At 45.3% G+C, this 26176-nt stretch overlaps 1 protein-coding gene across 1 annotated transcript in view; it reads left to right on the top strand.

The window, feature by feature from the left end:
- The window catches only part of LOC143783063 (CMP-N-acetylneuraminate-beta-galactosamide-alpha-2,3-sialyltransferase 1-like), a 59866-nt gene that overhangs the window by 1713 nt on the left and 31977 nt on the right, over positions 1-26176 (top strand). The window contains exon 2 of the mRNA XM_077271268.1: positions 14803-14996. Within this exon, the coding sequence (XP_077127383.1) occupies positions 14803-14996 (194 nt within the window). The remainder of the gene's footprint in view (positions 1-14802; positions 14997-26176) is intronic.

Genomic DNA, 26176 nt, shown 5'->3' with positions numbered 1-26176 from the left:
TCCCCACCTCCTAACACACTTCAGACCGTAGTCAAGATACTGGGGGAGGTGGTCACCTGTCCATCTCCTCCTCTTGAGACTGCCGCCTCGCACCCAAGATTCTGCAAAAGGCAATATCCAGTACCTGATACTATTTACCCACAGGGAGCTACTGTTTGAGTCCATGTTCCCAAAATTTACCTTTAGAAACAAGGAGTCAAAGAAAACCCTTGGATTCAACATATCCAGTCCACCCTCTCTCCACCGTAGGTACGTTATTCCCCTCTTTATTAGGTTCAACCTATTCCCCCACAAGAGCTGGAAGAACAGGCTGAAGAGCCTCGCTGAGAAAGATTCTGGCAAAGGGAAAATGACAGAGACATACAAGAAAACAGGGACCAGATAAGTCTTCAACATTGCGACCCTTTCCCTGTAGGTCAGCCTCCAGTTCTTCCATCGCTGAACCTTTGCATTTCCGGTTTCCAATTTCTCCTCCCAATTTAGCATGGCATTATCATCCCTCCCAAATTTAACCCCTAGGATCTTAATATGGGTGGAGGCTTTGGCAAACTGCCGCAGATCAAAGCTGGGATCAGTATCTAATGTCCACAGAGCTTGACTCTTCTCAAGGTTGACCAGAGACCCGGAGGCCTCTGAGTAACTTCTGATAGATGCAGATAACATCTGCACCTCTCGAGGATTAGAGATCACCAACGTCACATCATCCGCATAGGCAACAACATTCAGAGACAGGCAATGGGGGACCGGCACCCCCTGAAAATCACACTCCTGCAGTGACCTCAGAAACGGGTCTAGGGCAAAAACATACAGGAGCGGACTCAGTGGGCAACCCTGTCTCACCCCTGCCCCAACTCCAAAAGTGTCACCCTGCCAACCATTAATCAGAGGAAAGCTCACCGCCTCTCTGTACAATGTCTTCAGCCAATCCACAAATTGTCCCGGAATACCGTACTTTGACAAAGTGGCCCACAGATAGTCATGATCAACCCTGTCAAAGGCTTTAGCCTGGTCCAGACTAACAATATATTTCCCACACCGCAGAGCTTTACATCTCTCAAACATCTCCCGTATCGAGATGACTGCTCCAGAGATGTTCCGCCCTTTTACTGTGCCAAACTGAGAGCCTGCCAACAGTGCTGGGGACAAACAGACTAATCTAGAAAACAGGATCTTTGCTAGAATCTTCCTGTCCACATTCAAGAGGGCAATCGGCCTCTAGTTCTTGATGTCGCTCGGCTCTTTACCTTTAGACAGCAGAATCAACGAGGACACTCTTATGGATGGAGGCATCAGGTGATTTCCTAGACAACTTTTATACACATCCATGAGGATTGGAGCCAGGAGGTCTCTGAATTTCTTATAAAATTCTGCTGTTATGCCATCTGGACCTGGTGCCTTCTTCAGATGTAATTTATCAATAGCCTCCTTAACTTCCTCCACCGTTAACTCTGCTGTCAAAGGAGAAAAGTCCAGATCATTAGTATCAGGCACAGGAGTTGCCTCCAAGAATTTAGCCATCTTATCTTTATCCAAAACTTTCCTCTGAAACAAGTCAGCATTATAAGATCCCACCACCTCCAGGATACCCTCCCGTGAATCCTGCAATACACCCTGGAAGTCAGTGAGACCCGTGACCATTTTTTTGACTACCCTCTCCCTGCAATTCTCAAAGGGATCAGGGGCCCCTAAGGACCCATAATCCCGTTCAAGAACCAGGGAGGTATACCTACTATACTGATACTGCCTTATCTCAGATTTCAGTCGGTTGATCTTCACTTGGTCATCCCCGCCCGCCGAATATAGTGACTCCAATTCTTTACGCAGCTTTAGGTACTGGCTGTACTTATTCCTCCCTTTATTAACTGACAGTCTCTTTAAGAGGGATCTGATATCCTCCTTGACGTCCTCCCACCAGTCGGTCATGTTGTCATAGAAGTCAACCCTATCCAGATGAAGCTGGATAAGGGAGTAGACACGACTCTGAACATAAGCATCATCCAGGAGACTGGAATTGAGCCTCCACAACCCTCTACCGATGTCCGGACGGTTAGAGGTCCCCAGACTGAAGCACAAGGCAAGGTGATCTGAGTAAGGGACGACCTTCTCACTCAGGGTGCCGACAGCCTCTGTAATACTATTGTAGGAACTCTTAAGATTCTGGTAGCATGGGGCAATGAACAGACAGAGACGGGTTTCTTTAGTGCAAAATAGTGTATTTGTAACACAGCAAAAACACACAAACAATATACTGATAACTTGCAATGAAACAAGTCCCTTAGCCATATACAGCAAAACAGAAGAGTTCTTAGGCCAAAGTCCTTGGCAAGGTGAGTGAGACGGGTGACGTGCAGATCCAAACACAGCTGGTGCAGAAAGAGTCAAATCCGGGTATGAAGTAAACACAGGGAAGTCCAGAAACAAGTCCTCAGGTTAATCCCAGGTGTGGGACGAACACGGGTAAGTCCAGAAACAAGTTCACAAGTTAATCCCAGGTGTGGGACGAACACGGGTAAGTCCAGAAACAAGTTCACAAGTTAATCCCAGGTGTGGGACGAACACGGGTAAGTCCAGAAACAAGTTCATAAGTTTATCTCAGTTGTGGCATAAACACGGGTAAGTCCAGAAACAAGTTCACATAAAGAATTATACTGGTGTAATTTCCAGTAGCTCCCACCGGGGGGAGTAAATAAGGATTAAGTAGCAAACACAGTCTAAGTCCAGCAGCAAAGCCCCAAACACAGTTCCAAACAGAGTTCTTACCCGGAGGAGAGAACCAAGGGTTAAGTTCCCAAGCCAACAGACTGAGAGCGTAACTTACATAGGCAGAGAATGTCCAGAGCCACGGGTGGAAGTACAGCAGACAAGCAGCTGAGCTGATGGAGAAACCAAGCAGAATACTCCAGCAGTGAGGCTGACACCTGACACGGGTTTTAAACAAATGAACAGGAAGTAGGGCAGACAAAAACAGCAAACTCCATCTTAACAAAGGGCAAAAACATTCACAAGGTAACTTGGAAAACCCGGAATACTGACAGCCTCAGTAGGACTTACAAAAGCAAAATCTATCCTACTGCTCCTGTTGGAACATGAATATGTGAAATTTGGCTGTCGACCTCCCTGTGCGAAAACGTCAGTCAGTCCAGCCTGCATTATAATGTTATGTAGGACCTTACCGTCCCTGGTCACTGTCCTGCCCGAGGAACTGTCACCTGACGTCAGTATGGCATTAAAGTCCCCTGCCATCACCACCGGAAGAGAAGTGAAGAGGTAAGGCTTAACGTTATTAAAAAGCTGAATCCTGTCAGTCACTGTCTGTGGCCCATAGATGTTAATAAGCCGGAGTCGCCTCCCATGAATAGTGACTTCCAGGACCAAACATCTTCCCATGACCACCTCCGTCATCCTATGCACAGTCACATCATTGGTGTTAAACAGGACAGCGACTCCGGCGTAAGGCTCCACAGCCAGTGACCAGAAAGAAGGACCAGACCGCCATTCCCTCTCAGCCTCTCTCATAAGCCCCACAGATGTCAGTCGTGTCTCCTGCAGGAAAATGACATCGGTGTCCAGATGTGTGAGATGTTCATAAACCACATGTCTCGTCCTCCTTGCCTTAATACTATTCACATTACTTGATGTTAGTGTTAATGAGAACCCCGCCATCACTACACAATAGAGAAGGAGCACAGTAACTGCCATCATCATGAGTCAGGGATGTTCTGTCCACCACTGGTGTCCATGACAGACTCTACCTGAGGGTCCACAGATAAAGGCTTCCGCTTTGATGGAGGGTGATCCTCTATGTCCCTGTCACACTCTGCATCAACTTTCCTCAACTCTGTCTCATAATCATCATCATTAGACTCAGATAAAACTCCATACTTGTTGGACACAACCATCACTCCTGCAGAATTCTGAAGTTTCCTAGTAGCGCTCTGACCGGTGTCATATTCTGCCTCAGGTTTACGGGAGGATGTGCTCTTTTTCTTCCTTTTATTAAGATTGATGCTCCAGTCATCAGATACAGACAGTGATGCTGAAGGGGGGGATACCTGAGGCTGCTGGACCTCCATGTTCCCCTCTGCACCCTCTATACCCTGCTTCTCTGGTGTTACATGAGTGGACTCCTGTTGGGCATCTGGGTTGGTCACCATCTCTCCTGACATTAAATCCTCCCCCTCATGTGCCCCTGCCACCACATCCTCATCCTCCTGAGCCTCTGCCCCTGCCAGTACAGCCTCATCAGGGAAGACTCTGCAGATATTATGCCAGGCGTCTGGACAGTCCCTGTGAGGGTGGCCCATCTTACCGCAGAGGTTACATCTAACATCCCGGCAATCCACAGCGACGTGGCCGATATCCCCACACAGGCTGCACTTCACGACAGTACAGGCGTTAGCCAGATGACCCCTGCCACCACATTTGAAACACTTTCTGGGCTGCCCGGGGTAATAACATCTTCCCTTCTCCCTCCCAATGAAGAAGGAGTTGGGTAAGTGGGCAGTTATGTTATTAAATTGCCGCAGTTTCACCACAGCTTTCCACCCCATTGTCCAGATACCATCCTCATCTCTGACCTTGGAGAGTCCAGAGGCGAGGTCACAGTGTCTCCGGAGCCACACCTCGATGTCCTGTGGTGGAACGGCCTCATTCCAGAAGGTGATATTTACCGTGACAGTGTCCGGCCTGGAGATAGGAACCAATATAAATTTATTCCAGCCTTCAGCGTCTCTGAACCTGGGGTAATTGGCCCAGAACCTGTCCAGGTCACACTGCAGCTTGAAACTGACCTCGTAGCCCTGCCTGTCCTGAAGGTTAGACACCGCCAGTATCTCGTTTGCCACAAACCCCATCTGGCCACATAGCAGCTCGCTCACCACATACCTGCGCTGTGGCAGATCCTCCTTGGCACCTATGTATTTAAACCGCACCACATTAATGCGCTTAAACGTCTGGCCGGTATACCTGGCGCTGGAAGAGAAGGATGGGGCGCCGCGGCTCCAGGCATTCCTGGGGGGCACCTGCTGGGTCACACTGGGACGACTGACAGGGAGAGGGTCTGCAGCAGGGGGGGCTGCCACACCTTGTGGACTAGATGGTAAAGGGGGATAGTCACACATATCATGCACATTATCATCAGCATCATTATCATCAGACAGTGCCACGTCCATGACAGGCATACCTCCCAACCGTCCCGGATCCCGCAGGACTGTCCTGATTTTGACAGTCAGCCCCGGGATCCCGGGCGGGACACTAATGTCCCGCACTAGGTGCCTAGGGCAGGGACAATGCAGGGGGCGGCACCTGAGTAGCTTAGGTTTGTGGCTGTTTTTTTTTTTTCTTATACATGCCGGGTCTCCTCCCGACCGATCCCGCCCCCCCCCCCCCACCCCCTGTGTGTGCGGCGCTGCGCTGCTACGCTGAGGCAGAGAGCCAGCAGCGATCAAGATGAGAGGTCAGCGACTCACTTCCTCCTGTGTGTGCACGGAGCTCCGGCGTCTCCTGCTCTTAGCTGCTATCCCGGCAGAGAAGGAGAGACGGGGAGGTGCCGGGACAGTGCAGAGCTGTGAGCAGCCGGAGAAACTGAAGAGCTGCACATGGGCAGATCAGCCACCCCTGCACCACAGAGGAGATTGTGTGTGTGTGTGTGTGTGTGTGTGTCTGATGCTGCATGTGTGTGTCATTGTGTGTGTGTGATGCTGCATTTGTGTGTGTGTGTCATGTGTGTATGAGGTATCTGGTGTGTGTGATGGCTGGGTGTGTGTGTGATGGCTGGGTGTGTGTGAGATGGCTGTGTGTGTGTGTGTGATGGCTGCGTGTGTGTGTGATGACTGTGTGTGTGTGTGATGGCTGGGTGTGTGTGTGTGATGGCTGGGTGTGTGTGTGTGATGGCTGTGTGTGTGTGTGATGACTGTGTGTGTGTGTGATGACTGTGTGTGTGTGTGATGGCTGGGTGTGTGTGTGTGTGATGGCTGGGTGTGTGTGATGGCTGGGTGTGTGTGTGTGTGATGGCTGGGTGTGTGTGTGATGGCTGGGTGTGTGTGTGATGGCTGGGTGTGTGTGTGATGGCTGGGTGTGTGTGTGTGGGCTGGCTGTGTGTGTGTGTGATGGCTGTGTGTGTGTGTGATGGCTGGGTGTGTGTGTGTGATGGCTGGGTGTGTGTGTGTGATGGCTGGGTGTGTGTGTGATGGCTGGGTGTGTGTGTGATGGCTGGGTGTGTGTGTGTGTGATGGCTGGGTGTGTGTGTGTGATGGCTGCGTGTGTGTGTGTGTGTGTGAGCTGCGTGCCTATATGTCATTATACAGTATGGAGAACTGTGGCCATTATACAGTATGGAGCATCATGTGCGGTCATTATACAGTATGCAGCATCATGTGCGGTCATTATACAGTATGAAGCATCATGTGCACCCAGCATACAGTATGGAGCATCATGTGTGGTCATCATACAGTGTGGAGCATCATGTGCGGTCATTATACAGTATGGAGCATCATGTGCAGTCATTATACAGTATGGAGCGTCATGTGCGGCCATTATATGGTATGGAGCATCATGTGCAGTCATTATACAGTATGGAGCATCATGTGCGGCCATTATACGGTATGCATGCCGTCATTATACAGTATGGAGCGTCATGTGTGTTCATTATACAGTATGGAGCGTCATGTGTGGCAATTATACAGTATGGGGCATCATGTGCGGTCATTATACAGTATGGAGCATCATGTGCGGCCATTATACAGTATGGAGCATCATGTGCAGTCATTATACAATATGGAGCATCATGTGCAGCCAGTATACAGTATGCAGCATCATGTGCGGTCATTATACAATACGGAGCATCATGTGCGGCCATTATACAGTATGGAGCATCATGTGTGGCCATTATACAGTATGGAGCGTCATGTGTGGCCATTATACAGTATGGGGCATCATGTGTGGTCATTATACGGTATGGAGCATCATGTGCAGTCATTATACAGTATGGAGCATCATGTGCGGCCATTATATGGTATGCATGCCATCATTATACAGTATGGAGCGTCATATGTGTTCATTATACAGTATGGAGCGTCATGTGTGGCCATTATACAGTATGGAGCATCATGTGTGGCCATTATACAATATGGAGCATCATGTGCGGTCATTATACAATATGGAGCATCATGTGCGGTCATTATACAGTATGGAGCATCATGTGTGGCCATTATACAGTATGGAGCATCATGTGCGGCCATTATACAGTATGGAGCATCATGTGCGGCCATTATACAGTATGGAGCATCATGTGCGGTCATTATACAGTATGGAGCATCATGTGTGGCCATTATACAGTATGAAGCGTCATGTGTGGCCATTATACAGTATGGAGTGTCATGTGTGGCCATTATACAGTATGGGGCGTCATGTGTGGTCATTATACGGTATGGAGCGTCATGTGTGGCCATTATACAGTATGGAGCATCATGTGTGGCCATTATACAGTATGAAGCGTCATGTGTGGCCATTATACAGTATGGAGCGTCATGTGTGGCCATTATACAGTATGGAGCATCATGTGTGGCCATTATACAGTATGAAGCGTCATGTGTGGCCATTATACAGTATGGAGCGTCATGTGTGGCCATTATACAGTATGGGGCGTCATGTGTGGTCATTATACGGTATGGAGCATCATGTGGGGCCATTATACAGTATGGAGCATCATGTGCGGTCATTATACAGTATGGAGCATCATGTGTGGCCATTATACAGTATGGAGCGTTATGTGTGGCCATCATACAGTATGGGGCATCATGTGCGGTCATTATACAATATGGAGCATCATGTGCGGTCATTATACGGTATGGAGCATCATGTACGGTCATTATACAGTATGGAGCACTGTGTGGCCATATTTTTTTGTTTATAACTATTGTATATGAAACAGTGTGATCAGCAGTGCTAAATGGGTGTGGTTGGGACGTGGATATGGGTGTGACTAATTATGAATGGGTGTGGTCAGAGGCGTGGCCTAAAATTTGCCGCGGCGCACTTTGCGCGCCGCTAACTTTCTCCCTCTTTCCCATCTTCAAAAGTTGGGAGGTATGATGACAGGATGTGAAACCCCTCCAACCCCCGACCCCATGGGCACAACATCACCAGCCCCAGTCTGTGCCTCAGCCTCAGCCTCGGCATCATCAGCACAACCAGTCTCACAAATAATGTCCTGCTCCTGCGTGGGGCATTCTGGGACCTGTGGTGCCTCTGCTGGAGTCTGAAGTGCATGCTCCTGTTCACACTCAGCTGCCTCAGCAGCACAAACAGTCTCATATATACAGTCTTGCTCCTGCGTGGGGCATTCTGGGACCTGTGGTGCCTCTGCTGGAGTCTGAAGTGCATGCTCCTGTTCACACTCAGCTGCTTGCTGCGGCAGTTTTTTCCCTCCTGGAAGCAGAAGCGGGCAGCCTGTAACACTGGCCGTGTCCGCTGCTCGGGGGTCCCGGTCTCTACAGCACAGTCCTGCTTATAGGAGGCGAACCGCTCCCGGTTCCTGTAGGTCTCCGCCAGGGGCCCCATGCCCTCCAGCACAGATTCAATGTCCTGCACCACACTTGCCAGCTGCACCCCCAGTATGTTCAGTCTCAGGTCATAGGCATCATTACCGGCAGGATTAGTGACTTTTAGGTTATAGATAAAGTCTACTTCCATTTGCAGCACTTTTTTTTGCTGCTGTAACTCACCCAGTTTTCTGACCAGTCCCGGTATCTCGTCCGCTAGCTGCAGCTCGGGTGCACGTGCCGGCTGCACAGGTTTAGGCTTCACCACGGGTGCAGGGGTTTTGAACACAGACTTGTGCGATTCCACCACAGATGGCTTTGTGGCTCCTCGGCTGGGTGCAGGCTCCACAGCAGGTTTATCGCTGCCACCTGATTGTGACCGGGTGCGCCCTGACAGCGCCACACTGCCATGTTGCTGCAAGTTCTCCTGGATAGTCTGTCTTTCCAGAGACGTCCGTCTCTGCCTGGAAGCAGGAGAGGTGATCTGTACAGCTGAGGCTGATCTCACCTGTGCTCCAGGCAGGGGCTGCTTACTGACCGGGGAGTTACAGGACTTCATACTGTGCTGTGTAACATCACTCACCAACACTTTAACTTCTGGCTTCTTTGCTGGGCTTGGAGGAGATTTTCCTCCCAAAACTTTACTGGCAGCTTTTTCCTCTTTCACAGAACTGCTGCAGCTTTGGCTCGCTGCATTCACTGGTCTCACAGTGGCTTTGGGATTAACTTTCCCATTTAGAGAGGTCTGGGAGCCGTGTCCCAGTGTAGGCCGAGAAGCCTGGGCCTTGCCTGGGGCGCTTCCCCGCCCAGGGTGGCCCCTCCCTGGGCTTGCTCCAGACATCAGTAGAGCTACCAACACACAACCTCACAGCTAGGAGGCAGTATTATAGTAGTTATATTCTTGTACATAGGAGCAGTATTATAGTAGTTATATTCTTGTACATAGGAGCAGTATTATAGTAGTTATATTCTTATACATAGGAGCATCATTAATATAGTTATATTCTTGTACTTAGGAGCAGTATTATAGTAGTTATATTTTTGTACATAGGAGCCGTATTATAGTAGTTATATTCTTGTACATAGGGGCAGTATTATAGTAGTTATATTCTTATACATAGGAGCAGTATTATAGTAGTTATATTCTTGTACATAGGAGCAGTATTATAGTAGTTATATTCTTGTACATAGGGGCAGTATTATAGTAGTTATATTCTTGTACATAGGAGCAGTATTATAGTAGTTATATTCTTGTACATAGGAGCAGTATTATAGTAGTTATATTCTTATACATAGGAGCATCATTAATATAGTTATATTCTTGTACATAGGAGCAGTATTATAGTAGTTATATTCTTGTACATAGGGCAGTATTATAGTAGTTATATTCTTGTACATAGGGCAGTATTATAGTAGTTATATTCTTGTACATAGGGGCAGTATTATAGTAGTTATATTCTTGTACATAGGGGCAGTATTATAGTAGTTATATTCTTGTACATATGTGGCAGTATTATAGTAGTTATATTCTTGTACATAGGGGCAGTATTATAGTAGTTATATTCCTGTACATAGGGCAGTATTAGAGTAGTTATATTCTTGTACATAGGGACAGTATTATAGTAGTTATATTCCTGTACATAGGGGGCAGTATTATAGTAGTTATATTCTTGTACATAGAGGCAGTATTATAAAAGAAATCCTATCAACTAACAAGAGCCCGATGCCCCATAAAACGCATGACACTCATTGTTGAACAAGTGTAAATTTATTCGTAAATAACATACATTAATATTTGAAACATATATTAACAAAATTGATGAGGACAAGGTGAATGACTCAAAAGGACAACCAACCACATAGGAACATACACAAAATAAAGTAAAGGTTTTATGTAAACAGCCCAAGCAATTTATGTCACCCAAGCAGCAAGATATAATGCTGGGTGTGAATGGGAAGGGAACCGAGGAAAGAATATCTAAAGAAAGTAGCAGCAAATGGCGTATACTGTGCCTATCCCAATCACTCCTAAGTCTCCCTAGTATTGCAACAATGCCCATAAAGTGCAATAGTAATTAAACGCTGTAACATCTATTGGGCTTACCCATGTGTGCTCTTGTGTGGTCAGTGTCCAGCAAAAGGCCCCGACGCGCGTTTCGCGTGATGTCCTTCTTCGGGGGGCTGTGTGGATACTAAAAGTGTCATGGTTATATAGGTGCATGCCGCTATCACGGCCAATAAACACGCGACATATGTGGCGCATGCGGGAGGGACCCCACGCTAGACACGCGCCTCTCCCGGCAATCACAGCGGCGCACAGAAAGGGAGAAACACTCCCGTGACGTCAGAGGTCTGCGTGCCGCTGTTTGATGATGCCTTAGGAAGCGCCGTCTGCCAGAGAGCCCACCACGCATGCGCGCCATCGCGGCGGCCATTTTGGATAAGGGAAGGTGTTCAAATAGCCAGTACAGGGCATTCAGCAGCTATTATGGACCTAAAGACCAAACGGTAAATCATGCACGGTGCACATACGGGATGTAAACTGACTCGACTGCTCAAAGGATGCCCTGCTGTTACATACAAAGAATATATATACACGGAGAGGACATATATACAATTACACACAAAGGTACATAATGATAGTATGACATAAAATTGCGGCCAAAATGGGGATTAGTTTCTTTCTCATACAACACTCATGATGTAGAAATCTCCATATAGTGGCAGCTCCCAATGTCAGGAATAGTTCCTCCCATGTATAGTTATTAGGCATCTCTTGAGCTGATGCACCGAGCACGATAGTGTAGATGTAGATACGTGAAACACAATAAATAGATAACAGACCAATCACTAAAGAAAAGAAAATAAAACAACACAATTAATACAACATACACTAAGATAAAAACACGTATAGAGAATGAGGATTACTGTAAGACACGTCTCATAGAAATGAGGCAGTATTATAGTAGTTATATTCTTGTACATAGGGGCAGTATTATAGTAGTTATATTCTTGTACATAGGAGCAGTATTATAGTAGTTATATTCTTGTACATAGGGGCAGTATTATAGTAGTTATATTCTTGTACATAGGGGGCAGTATTATAGTAGCTATATTCTTGTACATAGGGGCAGTATTATAGTAGTTATATTCTTGTACATAGGGACAGTATTATAGTAGATATATTCTTGTACATAGGGGGCAGTATTATAGTAGTTATATTCTTGTACATAGGAGCAGTATTTTAGTAGTTATATTCTTGTACATAGGGACAGTATTATAGTAGTTATATTCTTGTACATAGGAGCAGTATTATAGTAGTTATATTCTTGTACATAGGAGCAGTATTATAGTAGTTATATTCTTGTACATAGGAGCAGTATTATAGTAGTTATATTCTTGTACATAGGAGCAGTATTTTAGTAGTTATATTCTTGTACATAGGGACAGTATTATAGTAGTTATATTCTTGTACATAGGAGCAGTATTATAGTAGTTATATTCTTGTACATAGGAGCAGTATTATAGTAGTTATATTCTTGTATATAGGGAGCAGTATTATAGTAGATATATTCTTGTACATACGGGCAGTATTATAGTAGTTATATTCTTGTACATAGGGGGCAGTATTATGGTGGTTATATTCTTGTACATAGGGGCAGTATTATAGTAGTTATATTCTTGTACATAGGGGCAGTATTATAGTAGTTATATTCTTGTACATAGGAGCAGTATTATAGTAGTTATATTCTTGTACATAGGAGCAGTATTATAGTAGTTATATTCTTGTACATAGGAGTAGTATTATAGTAGTTATATTCTTGTACATAGGGGCAGTATTATAGTAGTTATATTCTTGTACATAGGAGCAGTATTATAGTAGTTATATTCTTGTACATAGGGGCAGTATTATAGTAGATATATTCTTGTACATAGGGGCAGTATTATAGTAGTTATATTCTTGTACATAGGAACAGTATTATAGTAGTTATATTCTTGTACATAGGGGGCAGTATTATAGTAGTTATATTCTTGTACATAGGAGCAGTATTATAGTAGTTATATTCTTGTACATAGGGGCAGTATTATAGTAGTTATATTCTTGTACATAGGAGCAGTATTATAGTAGTTATATTCTTGTACATAGGGGCAGTATTATAGTAGTTATATTCTTGTACATAGGGGCAGTATTATAGTAGTTATATTCTTGTACATAGGAACAGTATTATAGTAGTTATATTCTTGTACATAGGGGGCAGTATTATAGTAGTTATATTCTTGTACATAGGAGCAGTATTATAGTAGTTATATTCTTGTACATAGGGGCAGTATTATAGTAGTTATATTCTTGTACATAGGAGCAGTATTATAGTAGTTATATTCTTGTACATAGGAGCAGTATTATAGTAGTTATATTCTTGTACATAGGGGCAGTATTATAGTAGTTATATTCTTGTACATAGGAGCAGTATTATAGTAGTTATATTCTTGTATAAAAGGGGCAGTATTATAGTAGTTATATTTTTGTATAAGGGTAAATTTAAATCACAAATAACTTGTTAGTTTCAAGTTATTTCTGTGATTGTAGATTTTTCTTTCTTTGACTTGTGCTCTGTATATATTGCCCATTTAGTATGGACCTTTTTAACAGCCCATTTCTTGTTTTTCATTTTTTTCCTGTACTTTTACACCTCCGTTATGTGGCCGCTCTCTCTTCCCCTATTAGGTTATTTTTTCAGTTTGTTATTTAGCGTCCTCTGCTCTGTGATTTAGGATGTGAGAAGATGTAGTCACTCTGCATATGAATGTATCTAGTATAACGCTTGTTTTCCCCCTACGCTGTGACTTTGCCCTTAACACCTGCAGACTCAGACTATATGTCTTTTTATTTCGGTAATTGGCCATCGATGGCACCATGGAGGGAGGATACGAGGTGCAGGTGTAGCTTCACTTCTTGCAGCATTTCGTCTGATGCCGACATATGGAGCCGGCAGAGGCAGATTTTTGCTTGTTAGGCTAAATGAAGTAGCAGACACAAACTCAGTAATTGTGTTTTTTTAGGACCAGATATATATAAACGAGGCCATAAATATATAAAGATAGTGCAACGGTTGATTGATCCGGTGCTCGTACTGCTGCCTGTTTACACTAATCGGACCAACTTGCTGTGTATCGGCCCTCGATGACGCAGACTCGTGATGGACCCTCTGGTCTATCCCATCCTAGGCTAGAGAAGCAAAGAAAGATGCCCACTGGACCATTAGGCTTTGTGCACACGTTGCGGATTAGGCTTAGGAATTTCTGGTGCGGATTCTGCAACTCTTGACAGAAAACGCAGGTGCGGATTTGACACTTTTTGGGGGCGGATTTTGTGCTGTTTTGCTGCGGATTTTTTGCGGATTTACTGCATTTTTTACCCCTGCGGTTTTCTATAATGGAATGGGTACAAAAACGCTGCAGATCCACAAAAAAGAAGTGACATGCTACTTCTATTAATCCGCAGCGTTTCCGCACGGAATTTTCCGCAATATTAGCACAGCATTTTTTTACCTTTGATTTACATTGTACTGTAAATCACTTGCGGATCTGCAGCGTTTCTGCATCGCAGGAAATCCGCAACGTGTGCACATAGCCTTAATTGCTATGGATTGGAATTTACCTGTATTGATCAAAAGTCCTAAAATTAAAGGAACTGTTCTGAATTAGTTAAAAAGAGCCCCCCGTGAAAACCCCTCAGGTTTTTTTTAACAAAATTAAATGACCTACAAGCGGCATCTGCCTCTTTAAACTATGGAATAAATTGTAAGTAAGTGTTTAGTTTTCCTACAGTGCCTCCACAGGTGGAAGAAAGTATTACAAAGATCTCATTCATGCCGAGTCCTCCAAAGTGAAGACTTCTAAGTACTTTCTGCATGGAGTCATGAATGAGTCATTAATAGGGGTCCATTCTACATCAGAAATTTGGATATTTGACAACCCTTTCAAAAAGTCAAAAAACGTCCAAGAGTCCCATAGCTTTAATGATGGATAGGATGTGTTGTCAGTGACAGATTGTCAGCATGAAGGAACTGAAATATCGCGACCGTCACACGCAAAGTCAAGCTGTAGAGTCTGTGACCCCCTGATTCTGGATGTTACAGTAGTTCCCAGTAGTTAAACCCCCACTAATCACATGTTGCTGTTACGTCTGGTGTATCTGTATTGGTGACGTCTGCAAAAGTTTTCGGTCAAGTGTCAATCATTTTTTTCTATCTGCACACAGAGGTTACAAGGTGGGAGGAAATCGATGGAATTCAACAAAGCCATCGAAGAAATGTTTAAAGTTATCCCAGATCACAACAATCTGCAGAACCATAACCCAGACCGGTGCCGAACATGTGCTGTAGTGGGCAACTCCGGAAACCTCAAAGGCTCCGAATATGGGCAGGAAATTGACAGCCACAACTTTGTGTTCAGGTGAGACTGCTGACCGATACTACAAGCTTGTCAAGGAAAAAAGGCCCGAGCAAAACTTCTCATATGTAAGAAGCGGAAACGGGTGTCTGGTGATTTTATATTCAAAAATTTAAATTGTGTAATAATTCTGTGAAAATGGTGGATACAGAGATGGGAGCCGCATATAACGTGTGGCTGTAATGGCCATATTCTAGTCCTAGAATTATACTAGTTTTATTCTTATTCATTGGGGCAGTATTATAGTAGTTATATTCTTGTACATAGGGCAGTATTATAGTAGTTATATTCTTGTACATAGGGGCAGTATTATAGTAGTTATATTCTTGTACATAGGGGCAGTATTATAGTAGTTATACTCTTGTACATAGGAGCAGTATTATAGTAGTTATATTCTTGTACATAGGAGCAGTATTATAGTAGTTATATTCTTGTATGTAGGGGCAGTATTATAGTAGTTACATTCTTGTACATAGGGGAAGTATTATATTAGTTATATTCTTGTGCATAGGGACAGTATTATAATAGTTATATTTTAGTGCATAGGGACAGTATACTATTTATATTCTTATTCATTGGGATAGCATTATAATAGTTATATTCTTGTACATGGGGCAGTTCTATAGCAGTTATTTTCTTGTACATAGGAGCAGTATTATAGTAGTTATATTATGGTACATAGGAGCTGTATTATAGTAATTATATTCTTGTACATAGGGGTAGTATTTTAGTAGTTATACTCTTGTACATAGGGGCAGTATTATAGCAGTTGCTTTCTTATACATAGGAGCAGTATTATAGTAGTTATATTCTTGTACATAGGAGCAGTATAATAGTAGTTATATTCTTGTATATAGGGGCAGTATTATAGTAGTTATATTCTTGTACATAGGAGCAGTATAATAGTAGATGTTTTCTTGTACATAGGAGCAGTATTATAGTTAGATTCTTTTACATAGGAGCAGTTCTATATCAGTTATATTCTTGTACATAGGAGCAGTATTATAGCAGTTGCTTTCTTATACATAGGAGCAGTATTATAATAGTTATATTCTTGTACATAGGAGCAGTATTATAGTAGTTGCATTCTTGTATGTAGGATCAGTATTATAGTAGTTATATTCTTGTACATAGGGGCAGTATTATAGTAGTTATATTCTTGTACATAGGAGCAGTATTATAGTAGTTATATTCCTGTACATAGGGGCAGTATTATAGTAGTTATATTCTTGTACATAGGGAGCAGTATTATAGTAGTTATATTCTTGTACATAGGGGCAGTATTATAGTAGTTATATTCTTATACATAGGGGCAGTATTATAGTAGTTATATTCTTGTACATAGGGGCAGTATTATAGAAGTTATATTGTTGTAAATAGGAGCAGTATGATAGCAGTTGCTTTCTTATACATAAGAGCAGTATTATAGTAGTAATATTCTTGTACATAGGAGCAGTATTATAATAGTTATATTCCTGTACATAGGGGCAGTATTATAGTAGTTATATTCTTGTACATAGGGGCAGTATTATAGTAGTTATATTCTTGTACATATTAGCAGTATTATAGTAGTTATATTCTTGTACATAGGAGCAGTATTATAGTAGTTATATTCTTGTACATAGGGGGCAGTATTACACTTTTTTGTGTATATTGCAGTTTACATATTCTGTTTGTTTGGTATATAATTGATTGATAATTGGTCATTGTAATCGGTTTTCGCAGCCCCGTGACTCGTGTTCCTAATCCGTGTCACTGTGGTGAGAATCGTGTTCAGAAATTATCTACATTATATTGTCATTCTGCAGCTGGGAAAGGAAATGTCAAAAAAGTAATTTACAATTGAGAGCTATCCTTTCCCAAATCCAGTTATTTCTCTGGGCTTTAGGGCTGTTTTCGTTCTTCTCTGCTACTGTTATAATGAAGGTGTTTTCTTTAGAGTCGAATGTTCTTTTAATAAAAATCACTTTCCATAATTGCCTTTGATGCAGATTGCATTAGATGATGTGTTTTGGCTTATGAAGCATATGGCGGGGTGGAATCTGCGACTCTTTGATTCTTCAGCTCTGCCGTCCTCACAACTAATAAATAACCTGACAGGTGACTGTGTAAGGGGTATACCGGGACCATGTGATACTCTCTCCCTTCCCTCATGTAAATGTTACCTTGATGCAAAACTGTGTATATCTATGCTTTGCTAATATATTATGATGAGCATAGGGAAAGCATAGTACCATGTTCGGCCCAGTAGATTGGGCCCATGACACCTTATGATAATAAGTGGTGTAACTAGTTAACTGTAGGAGGGGTTAGCTGGGGATAAGGCAGAAACACAGCCCCGTAATGTGTAAGGGAAGGACCCAGCCATCCAGGGCTCAGTGGACATAAGAGCAGCTGAACCAGCACAGGGTACAGCAGTGGTGAAGCAGAAGAAGCAGAAGTAGCAGTGGGTCCACAGCAGTATGGGGACGCAGGTCGCTCAATATGTGGCAGATCATCGCATGGGCTGACTCCTTCAGATCTGAAACGGACAAGGGAACCCAAGTGCAGAGAATCTGGACAGGGAGGATGCTGTTTTACCGCAAGAGGTGGTATGACCCGGGCACGTACTGAAGGACCAAGGGAAGAGTGCAGCGAAAGTGGAAAGAGTGAGTCATAAGGAACCCTATGCGAATGCTGTGTCTGTTAAGGATGAGCTGTGCAAAGAAGAAAGTAGTTTTATGTTTCAAGTTGCAACTGGACTGTGTCTTTGTATGCAAACGACCAGAGGGGACCTTAGGCAACGGAGAGAAGGCCCAGACGGTGCAAACAATAAAGAGGCAAGTACATTGACCATTTGATTTTATCTGCATGTGATAGGAGACCAGGGCGTGCAAGACCTGCTTATGTCGGCCATGGCTACGGCCCTGGCTCACCCTCACTCTTGGTGTAGTCGGCAGTATCCCGCAACAGTGCAGCATGGGAATGCCGTGGATGATATTGTTTATGTGAAAAGAAAGGATGAAGAAAATATGAATGTGACTAATATAGTAGACTCGTCTAAAACCTTGGATGGGACTGACGCCCTATTTGTGAATAAGATGGCGGCCTTGCTAGTGATGGACAATGGCGCCAAAAAGGAAAACAACAAAGGTGATGACTTCCTTCGTGGGCGTGACAGCTCAGAGATGGCGTGAAAATCTGTCCAGCATTGTCCCTTGCCCCATCCAGAAAGGGTGCCCCGAAAGAAGAAAAGTACATCGCCTTCTGAAATAGATTGCTAGAAAATGGGTGGAGCGGCCAGAAGCGACTCCGCCCCGGAACGGGTGGGGCTCTGAAGAAAACACTGTGTGCTGTTTCGCAGTGTCATTATGAGACACGGCGCTGGCAGCGATGCATCACTCCTGCATAGCATACGTCACTGCAAGAGAGTAGGCCACTTGGAGTTAAAATGTTAAAATGGTGGCAGGAAGAGGAGATGACCCGACTCGGACGGCCAAAGGGAGTGGCGGAAGAGTTTTGGACTGACCATTTTCCAGAACTTGCGCAGGATCGGCAGCTGCCGGAGCCGGAATATCACTGGGAGATGGAACCTCCTAGCCAGGAGCCAGAACTTCTTTACTGGAAGCCGGAACAACATCATCAGGAACTGGAGGCAGGCAGAATGGAAACATCGACCACCCCGGAGGAACCAGCGCTGGTAGTAAAGGCCGAGCCGAGACTACAACCTAGGGAGCCAGACTGTGCAGCCGCCATGGAGGAATCCAACGATTGCGGGACGGGCGTGGTTGAGCTGCTGAGATCAGAGGTGGTGAGTACACCTTTGCCCTTGATTCCAGAAGGATGGTCCTCACCCCGTCCACTCACCTCGGAAGGCTGGCCTTTTTCCCAGTCTTGTATCCCAGGGAGTGGACCTCCGTGTAGTGGACCAGGGCCCCTTGATTTGTCAAACGGCCACCGTGCTCAGGAGGCCAAATCTGCGACCAGTGCTGGGGCATTGTAGGGGACCTCCCATTTTCATCAGACAGTGGAGGGCCCATTCCCATCCCCCGTCCAGTCCGACTGGATTGCAGGCATTAATGGAAGGAACAAGCAGAAGGAGAGGGAAATTTGGGCAGAGCTGCGCCGGCTAAGAGGGTGCAATGGCTGGTCGCCACACTCAGGGCTAGCTTGTTAACACGGACACAGACAGAGGTTTTGGCTTTATCCATGAGGTGGGAACCAACGACAAGATGTATGTTAACTCGCCTCTGTAAAGTTTGGGAGACCCCTGGATGAAGGGAAAAAGGAGTATGGGACAAGAACTGTTGAACTGTATAGAAATAACAGGACATTGGGCTCGTTGCACCATGCATCGTGTTGGAATAAAGTAACGGGACTGTTTCGCGTCACAGTGGGCAAAAGGAGCCCTGGAACACTCCCAGAGTAATATGGACGTTACAGTCAGGAGAAACTGATGCATTTTTTTTAATTATTGTTGTTTTTTTTTGCCTGTTGTACCATTTCTGCTGGAAAGCAGGAATATGCCCTGGAACTGTGCCACGGACTATGTGCAATTGCAGCAATAGACTGTTCCCAGGACAGGCAGTGCACATAGCATTTTAGGGCAGAGCTATGCTTAAAGGGAGGGGGATGCCTCCCCTAAGGACTGAGGACCTGAAAAACAGGTCTGAACTGTTGTATGTGTGGACTGGAGGTGAAACCTGGAGGACTGTGAGCCAAGCACCTCTCTCTCGAGAGGACTCTTACTCATCCAAAGAAACTTTGCTCATGTTGAGCAGAAGGTTATTATCTCTACTGTTCTCCCTGCACATAGTATACTTTGTAAAAAATAATTTAATGATATAGAAATGGTCAGGGACGACCATTGTTAAAGGGAGGGGGAATGTAAAGGGTTTATTGGGATTGTGTGATACTCTCTCCCTTCCCCCATGAGCTGTAAATGTTACCTTGATGTAAATTGTATATCTATGTTTTACTAATATATTATGATGAGCATAGGCAAAGCATAGTGCCCTGTTCGGCCCACTAGATGGGGCACATGAAACCTTATGATAATAAGTGGTTTAACTAGTTAACTGTAGGAGGGGTTTGCTGGGGATAAGCCAAAAACAGTTCCCTAGCTAGGGCAGATGGGCTAGGGAGCCCGTACAGCTCGGGTGGGCTTTGAGCCCGAGCCATCCAGCCACCCTGTAACGTTTAAGGGAAGAACCCAGCCATGCAGGGCTCCGTGGACAGAAGAGCAGCAGAACCAGCACAGGGTAGAGCAGTGGTGATGCAGAAGTAGCAGTGGGTCCACCGCAGTATGGGGACGCAGGTCGCTCGATATGTGGCAGATAATCGTATGGGCTGACGCCCTCAGATCTAGTGCGAAACGGACGAGGGAACCCCCAAGCACCGAGAATCTGGACAGGGAGGATGCTGTATTACCGCAAGAGGCGGTACGACCTGGGCACGTACTGAAGGACCAAGGGAAGAATGCAGGGAAAGTGGAAAGAGTGAGTCATAAGGAACCCTATGCAAATGCTGTGTCTGTTAAGGATGAGCTGTGCAAAGAAGAAAGTAAAGTTTTATGTTTCAAGTTGCAACTGGACTGTGTCTCTGTTTGTATGCAAACGACCGGAGGGGACCTAAGGGTACCGTCACACTTTGAAATTTTCATCGCTGCGACGGCACGATCCGTGACGTCGCAGCGATCGTATGAATATCGCTCCAGCGTCGTAGACTGCGGTTACACGTTGCAATCACGGCGCTGGAGCGATGCCGAAGTCCCCGGGTAACCAGGGTAAACATCGGGTAACTAAGCGCAGGGCCGCGCTTAGTAACCCGATGTTTACCCTGGTTACCAGCGTAAACGTAAAAAAACAAACAGTACATACTCACCCGTCGGTGTCCTTCAGGTCCCTTGCCGTCTGCTTCCTGCTCTGAGTGCAGCCGTACAGTGAGAGCAGATCGCAGCACCGCTGTGATCTGCTCTCACTTTCCGGCCGGCACTCAGAGCAGGAAGCAGACGGCAAGGGACCTGAAGGACACCGACGGGTGAGCATGTACGGTTTGTTTTTTTACGTTTACGCTTGTAACCAGGGTAAACATCGGGTTACTAAGCGCGGCCCTGCGCTTAGTTACCCGATGTTTACCCTGGTTACAAGCGAAGACATCGCTGGATCGCTGTCACACACAACGATCCAGCGATGTCAGCGGGTGATCAAGCGACGAAAGAAAGTTCCATACGATCTGCTACGACGTACGATTCTCAGCAGGGTCCCTGATCGCTGCTGCGTGTCAGACACTGCGATATCGTAACGATATCGCTAGAACGTCACGAATCGTAACGTCGTAGCGATGGAAATTTCAATGTGTGACGGTACCCTTAGGCAACGGAGAGAAGGCCCAGACGGTGCAAACAATAAAGAGGCAAGAACATTGACCATGAGACGTTATCTATATCTGACAGTACAGGGCGTGCAAGACCTGCTCATCTCAGCCATGACTACAGCCCTGGCTCACCATCACAACTGTGTGCAGTTGCGGTCTGAGCGAGTAAGGTCATGTTCTGCAGGGACGGCGGTCTGAGGATTGATGTTTCTGATGAAAACCGGTGTAGCAGAGCTGAATTTGTTGTGCGATTCTTTAGCATAACTCACAGGGTCGCAGAGACCCAACAAGGACCTAAATGTGAAACACTGCATCCGACAAGTCGTGGTTATTCAATCTTTGCTGCTTCTGACAACTCATATTTTTCAGTGTTGCTATTTCTGACATATCAAATCATACGAGTTGTCAGAAATAGCAACGCTGGAAAATGAGTTATCACACATTGTCTAACTGGAACATTTAAGTCAAATGTTTTACCTTTGCTATTTCTGACAACTGATATTTTCCAACTTTGCTATTTCTGGCAACTCATGTTCCAGCTTTAAGACTTTTCACAAATCAGATTTAGGTTCTGACAACTTCTATGTTCCAGCTTTGATATTTCTGACAACTAATCTGGTCCTGCTTCACTATCTCTGACAACTCGTCTTTTCCAGCATTACAACGTCTGACAACTCATCTGTTCTAGCTTTGCTACTTCTGACAACTTCTATGTTCCAGCTGTGCTATTTCTGACAACTCAGATGTTCCAGCTACAACCTTTCTAAATATGAGCATTTTCAGGCCAGGCTAGGTGCAGACAGACACAATTTACCTTATCTGATACTTTGTATCCAGGTTTTGCTCATGATGATTTGTCTTCTGGATCAAACCTTCAGCTATGAGAAATATTAAGTCTGTAAAGTTTTAAAGCCTCCGGAGGTGAAGAATATTCGCTAGGGTTGAGCGAAACGGATCGTTCATTTTCATAAGTCGACGACTTTTGGCAAAGTCGGCGTCTCGTGAAACCGAGCCGATCCCTGTGTGGGGTCTGCCATGCGGTACGCGACTTTCGCGCCAAAGTCGCGTTTCAATGACGCTAAAAGCGCCATTTTTTCAGCCAATGAAGGTGGACGCAGAGTGTGGGCAGCGTGATGACATAGATCTCAGTCCCCACCATCTTAGAGAAGGGCATTGCAGTGATTGTCTTGCTTTCTGCGGCGTCACAGGGGCTATAAAGGGGCGTTCCCGCCGACCGCCATCTTACTGCTGCTGATCTGAGCTTAGGGAGAGGTTGCTGCAGCTTCTTCGGAAGCAGGGATAGTGATAGGCAGGGTACATAAAGCTACAAACCGCTTGTGCTGTAGTGATTTCCACTGTCCAACACCACCTTTTGTTTGCAGGGACAGTGGAAGCTACATTTTTTTTTCCTCAGCGCTGTAGCTCATTGGGCTGCCCTAGAAGGCTCCCTGACCCTGATAGCTGCGTTGCTTTGTGTGTACGCCGCTGTGCAAACCAACTGCTTTTTTCAAAGCACAAATCCTGTTGTTCCTTCCTTTCTGCACAGCTATCTTGTGTGTTTGTCCACACTTTTGTGTGCAGCAATCCTTTTTATAGCTGCCTGCCATACTTTTCTGAGATTACTGCAGGGAGATAAAGATTGGCAAGTCTGCCTCCGTGCCAGTGCTGTGTGTGGCATCTGTCTCTCATTGTGTGCCACCGAAAACCACTGTGTAATACTTGGCCTTTTTTTTGGGGGGGGGGTAAATTCTCCCTTTTCAAAAAAAATAATTAGTGGGAGATAAATATTGGCAAGTCTGCCTCTGTGCCAGTCCTGTGTGTGGCATCTGTCTCTCATTGTGTGCCACCGAAAACCACTGTGTAATACTTGGCCTTTTTTTTGGGGGGGGGATAAATTCTCCCTTTTCAAAAAAAATAATTAGTGGGAGATAAATATTGGCAAGTCTGCCTCTGTGCCATTGCTGTGTGTGGCATCTGTCTCTCATTGTGTGCCACCGAAAACCACTGTGTAATACTTGGCCTTTTTTTTGGGGGGGGGGGTAAATTCTCCCTTTTCAAAAAAAATAATTAGTGGGAGATAAATATTGGCAAGTCTGCCTCTGTGCCATTGCTGTGTGTGGCATCTGTCTCTCATTGTGTGCCACCGAAAACCACTGTGTAATACTTGGCCATTTTTTTTGGGGGGGGGGTAAATTTTCCCTTTTCAAAAAAAAATAATTAGTGGGAGATAAATATTGGCAAGTCTGCCTCTGTGCCATTGCTGTGTGTGGCATCTGTCTCTCATTGTGTGCCACCGAAAACCACTGTGTAATACTGGGCCATTTTTTTTTTTTTTTTTACAAATGCTCTCTTTTCAAAAAAAAATAATTAGTGGGAGATAAATATTGGCAAGTCTGCCTCTGTGCCATTGCTGTGTGTGGCATCTGTCTCTCATTGTGTGCCACCGAAAACCAGTGTGTAATACTGGGCAATTTTTTTGGGGGGGGTAAATTTTCCCTGTAAAAAAAAAAATTAAGAGTGGGAGTCTGGGAGATAAAGATTGGCAAGTCTGCCTCTGCGCCAGTCCTGTGTGTGGCATCTGTCTCTCATTGTGTGCCACCGAAAACCAGTGTGTAACACTGGGCCATTTTTTTTCGGGGGGGGGTAAATTCTCCCTGTAAAAAAAAAAAATAAGAGTGGGAGTCTGGGAGATAAAGATTGGCAAGTCTGCCTCTGTGCCAGTCCTGTGTGTGGCATCTGTCTCTCATTGTGTGCTACAGAAAACCTAGTGTGTAATATTTTTTTTTTTTTTAATTCTCCCTGAAAAAAGAAAATAGTGCGAGATTAAGATTGGCATTTCTGCTTGAGTGCCGGTCCTGTGTGTGCCATCTGTCTCAAATTATTGGGGCACAGAAAACCTAGTGTGTAACATTGGGCCTGATTTTCCTTTCAGTGTCAGGCACCTGTAAAGGTATATATAAATCCAACAGAAGTTTGAGTTCACCTTATAAGTTGTTTTACAGTAACAAATACCGTTACTTTGGTTACGTTTTGCAAACAATGAGGAAGTCTAGTGGAAGAGGTCGTGGCCGTGGGCGGTCATTGTCAGCTGGTAATGATGGTAGTGGTGGTGGAGCATCAGGTGGTCGTGGTAAAAGCAGTACATTACCTAAGTCTCGAGTTGTTGAGCCAAAAACGTTGTCTGCCTACACAAGGCCTCGAACGCTCTCTTTTCTGGGAGTAGGAAAACCACTTTTGAAGCCGGAGCAGGAGGAACAAGTATTGGCTTTCATTGCTGACTCTGCCTCTAGCTCTTTCGCCTCCTCCTCGGAAAGTGCCAAATGTCAGAGCAGTGCATCGTCAGTGGATGCTCCCGGTCAGGAACAAGTCGCTTTCTTGTGTCCTTCACCCAGAACAAGAGAGAAGGATGCGTCAGGAGACACAACGGGTTACTCCATGGAGCTCTTTACACATACCGTTCCTGGGTTAGACAGTGAAACAGTTAACAGGCCATGCCCATTAGAAGTTGAATCGGACATGGAGTGCACAGATGCACAGCCACAGCCAGATTACTATGCTGTTCCTTTGACTCAGACCAGAACATTGCCCTCGCAGTGTACTGAGGCAGAATCAAAACCAGCGGAGACTATGGTGCCCCGTCACGAACGCTATACCACCGGCTTACACGGTGACACAGACGAAGTTGCACACGACATAGAAGAGGAGGTCATAGATGACCCAGTTGTTGACCCCGATTGGCAGCCATTGGGGGAACAGGGTGCAGGCGGCAGTAGTTCTGAAGCGGAGGAGGAGGAGCCACAGCAGGCATCAACATCACAACAGGTTCCATCTGCCGGGCCCGTATCTGGCCAAAAACACTTGGCAAAACCAAAACCAGTTGGAGGACAGCGTGGCCATCCGGTTAAAGAAGCTCAGTCTGCAATGCCTGAAAAGGTATCCGATAGTAGAAAGAGTGCAGTCTGGCATTTTTTTAAACAACATCCAAATGATCAGCGCAAAGTCATCTGTCAAAAATGTTCAACTACCTTAAGCAGAGGTCAGAATCTTAAAAGTCTAAATACAAGTTGCATGCATAGACATTTATCCACCATGCATTTGCAAGCCTGGACTAACTACCAAACGTCCCTAAAGGTTGCAGCACCCTCGGCCAATGAAGCTAGTCAGCAACGCTACATCCCTTCCCTCACTGTAAACCCACCATTTCCCGCACCACCTGCAGTATGTGTGCAGCTTTCGTCGCCAGGCCAAAGCAGTCAGGGAATCACCAGGTTTGCAGTAGGAAACACTGCATGTACGGCACCAGCAAGAATAACATCTCCAACCCTCTGTCACTCACCCATGTCCACCGGCACCACCGCTAGTTCCACGATCTCCAGCTCTCCAGTCCAGCTCACCCTACATGAGACTCTTGTTAGGAAAAGGAAGTACTCATCCGCGCATCCGCGTACACAGGGTTTGAACGCCCACATTGCTAGACTAATCTCATTAGAGATGATGCCCTACCGGTTAGTTGAAAGCGAAGCTTTCAAAGCGCTGATGGACTACGCTGTACCACGCTACGAGCTACCCAGTCGGCACTTCTTTTCTAGAAAAGCCATCCCAGCCCTCCAACAGCATGTTAAAGACCGCATCGTCCATGCACTCAGGCAGTCTGTGACTGCAAAGGTGCACCTGACAACAGATGCATGGACCAGTAGGCATGGCCAGGGACGTTACGTGTCCATCACGGCACACTGGGTGAATGTGGTGGATGCAGGGTCCACAGGGGACAGCAATATTGGGACAGTTCTGCCTAGCCCACGGTCAAGGAAAGAGTTGGCTGTAGGCGT

This window comes from Ranitomeya variabilis, chromosome 6 (assembly GCF_051348905.1).
Source record: "Ranitomeya variabilis isolate aRanVar5 chromosome 6, aRanVar5.hap1, whole genome shotgun sequence".
NCBI lineage: Eukaryota > Metazoa > Chordata > Amphibia > Anura > Dendrobatidae > Ranitomeya > Ranitomeya variabilis.
The sequence above is the reverse complement of the archived record's forward strand: the minus strand, read 5'-3'. Positions and strand labels throughout refer to the sequence as shown.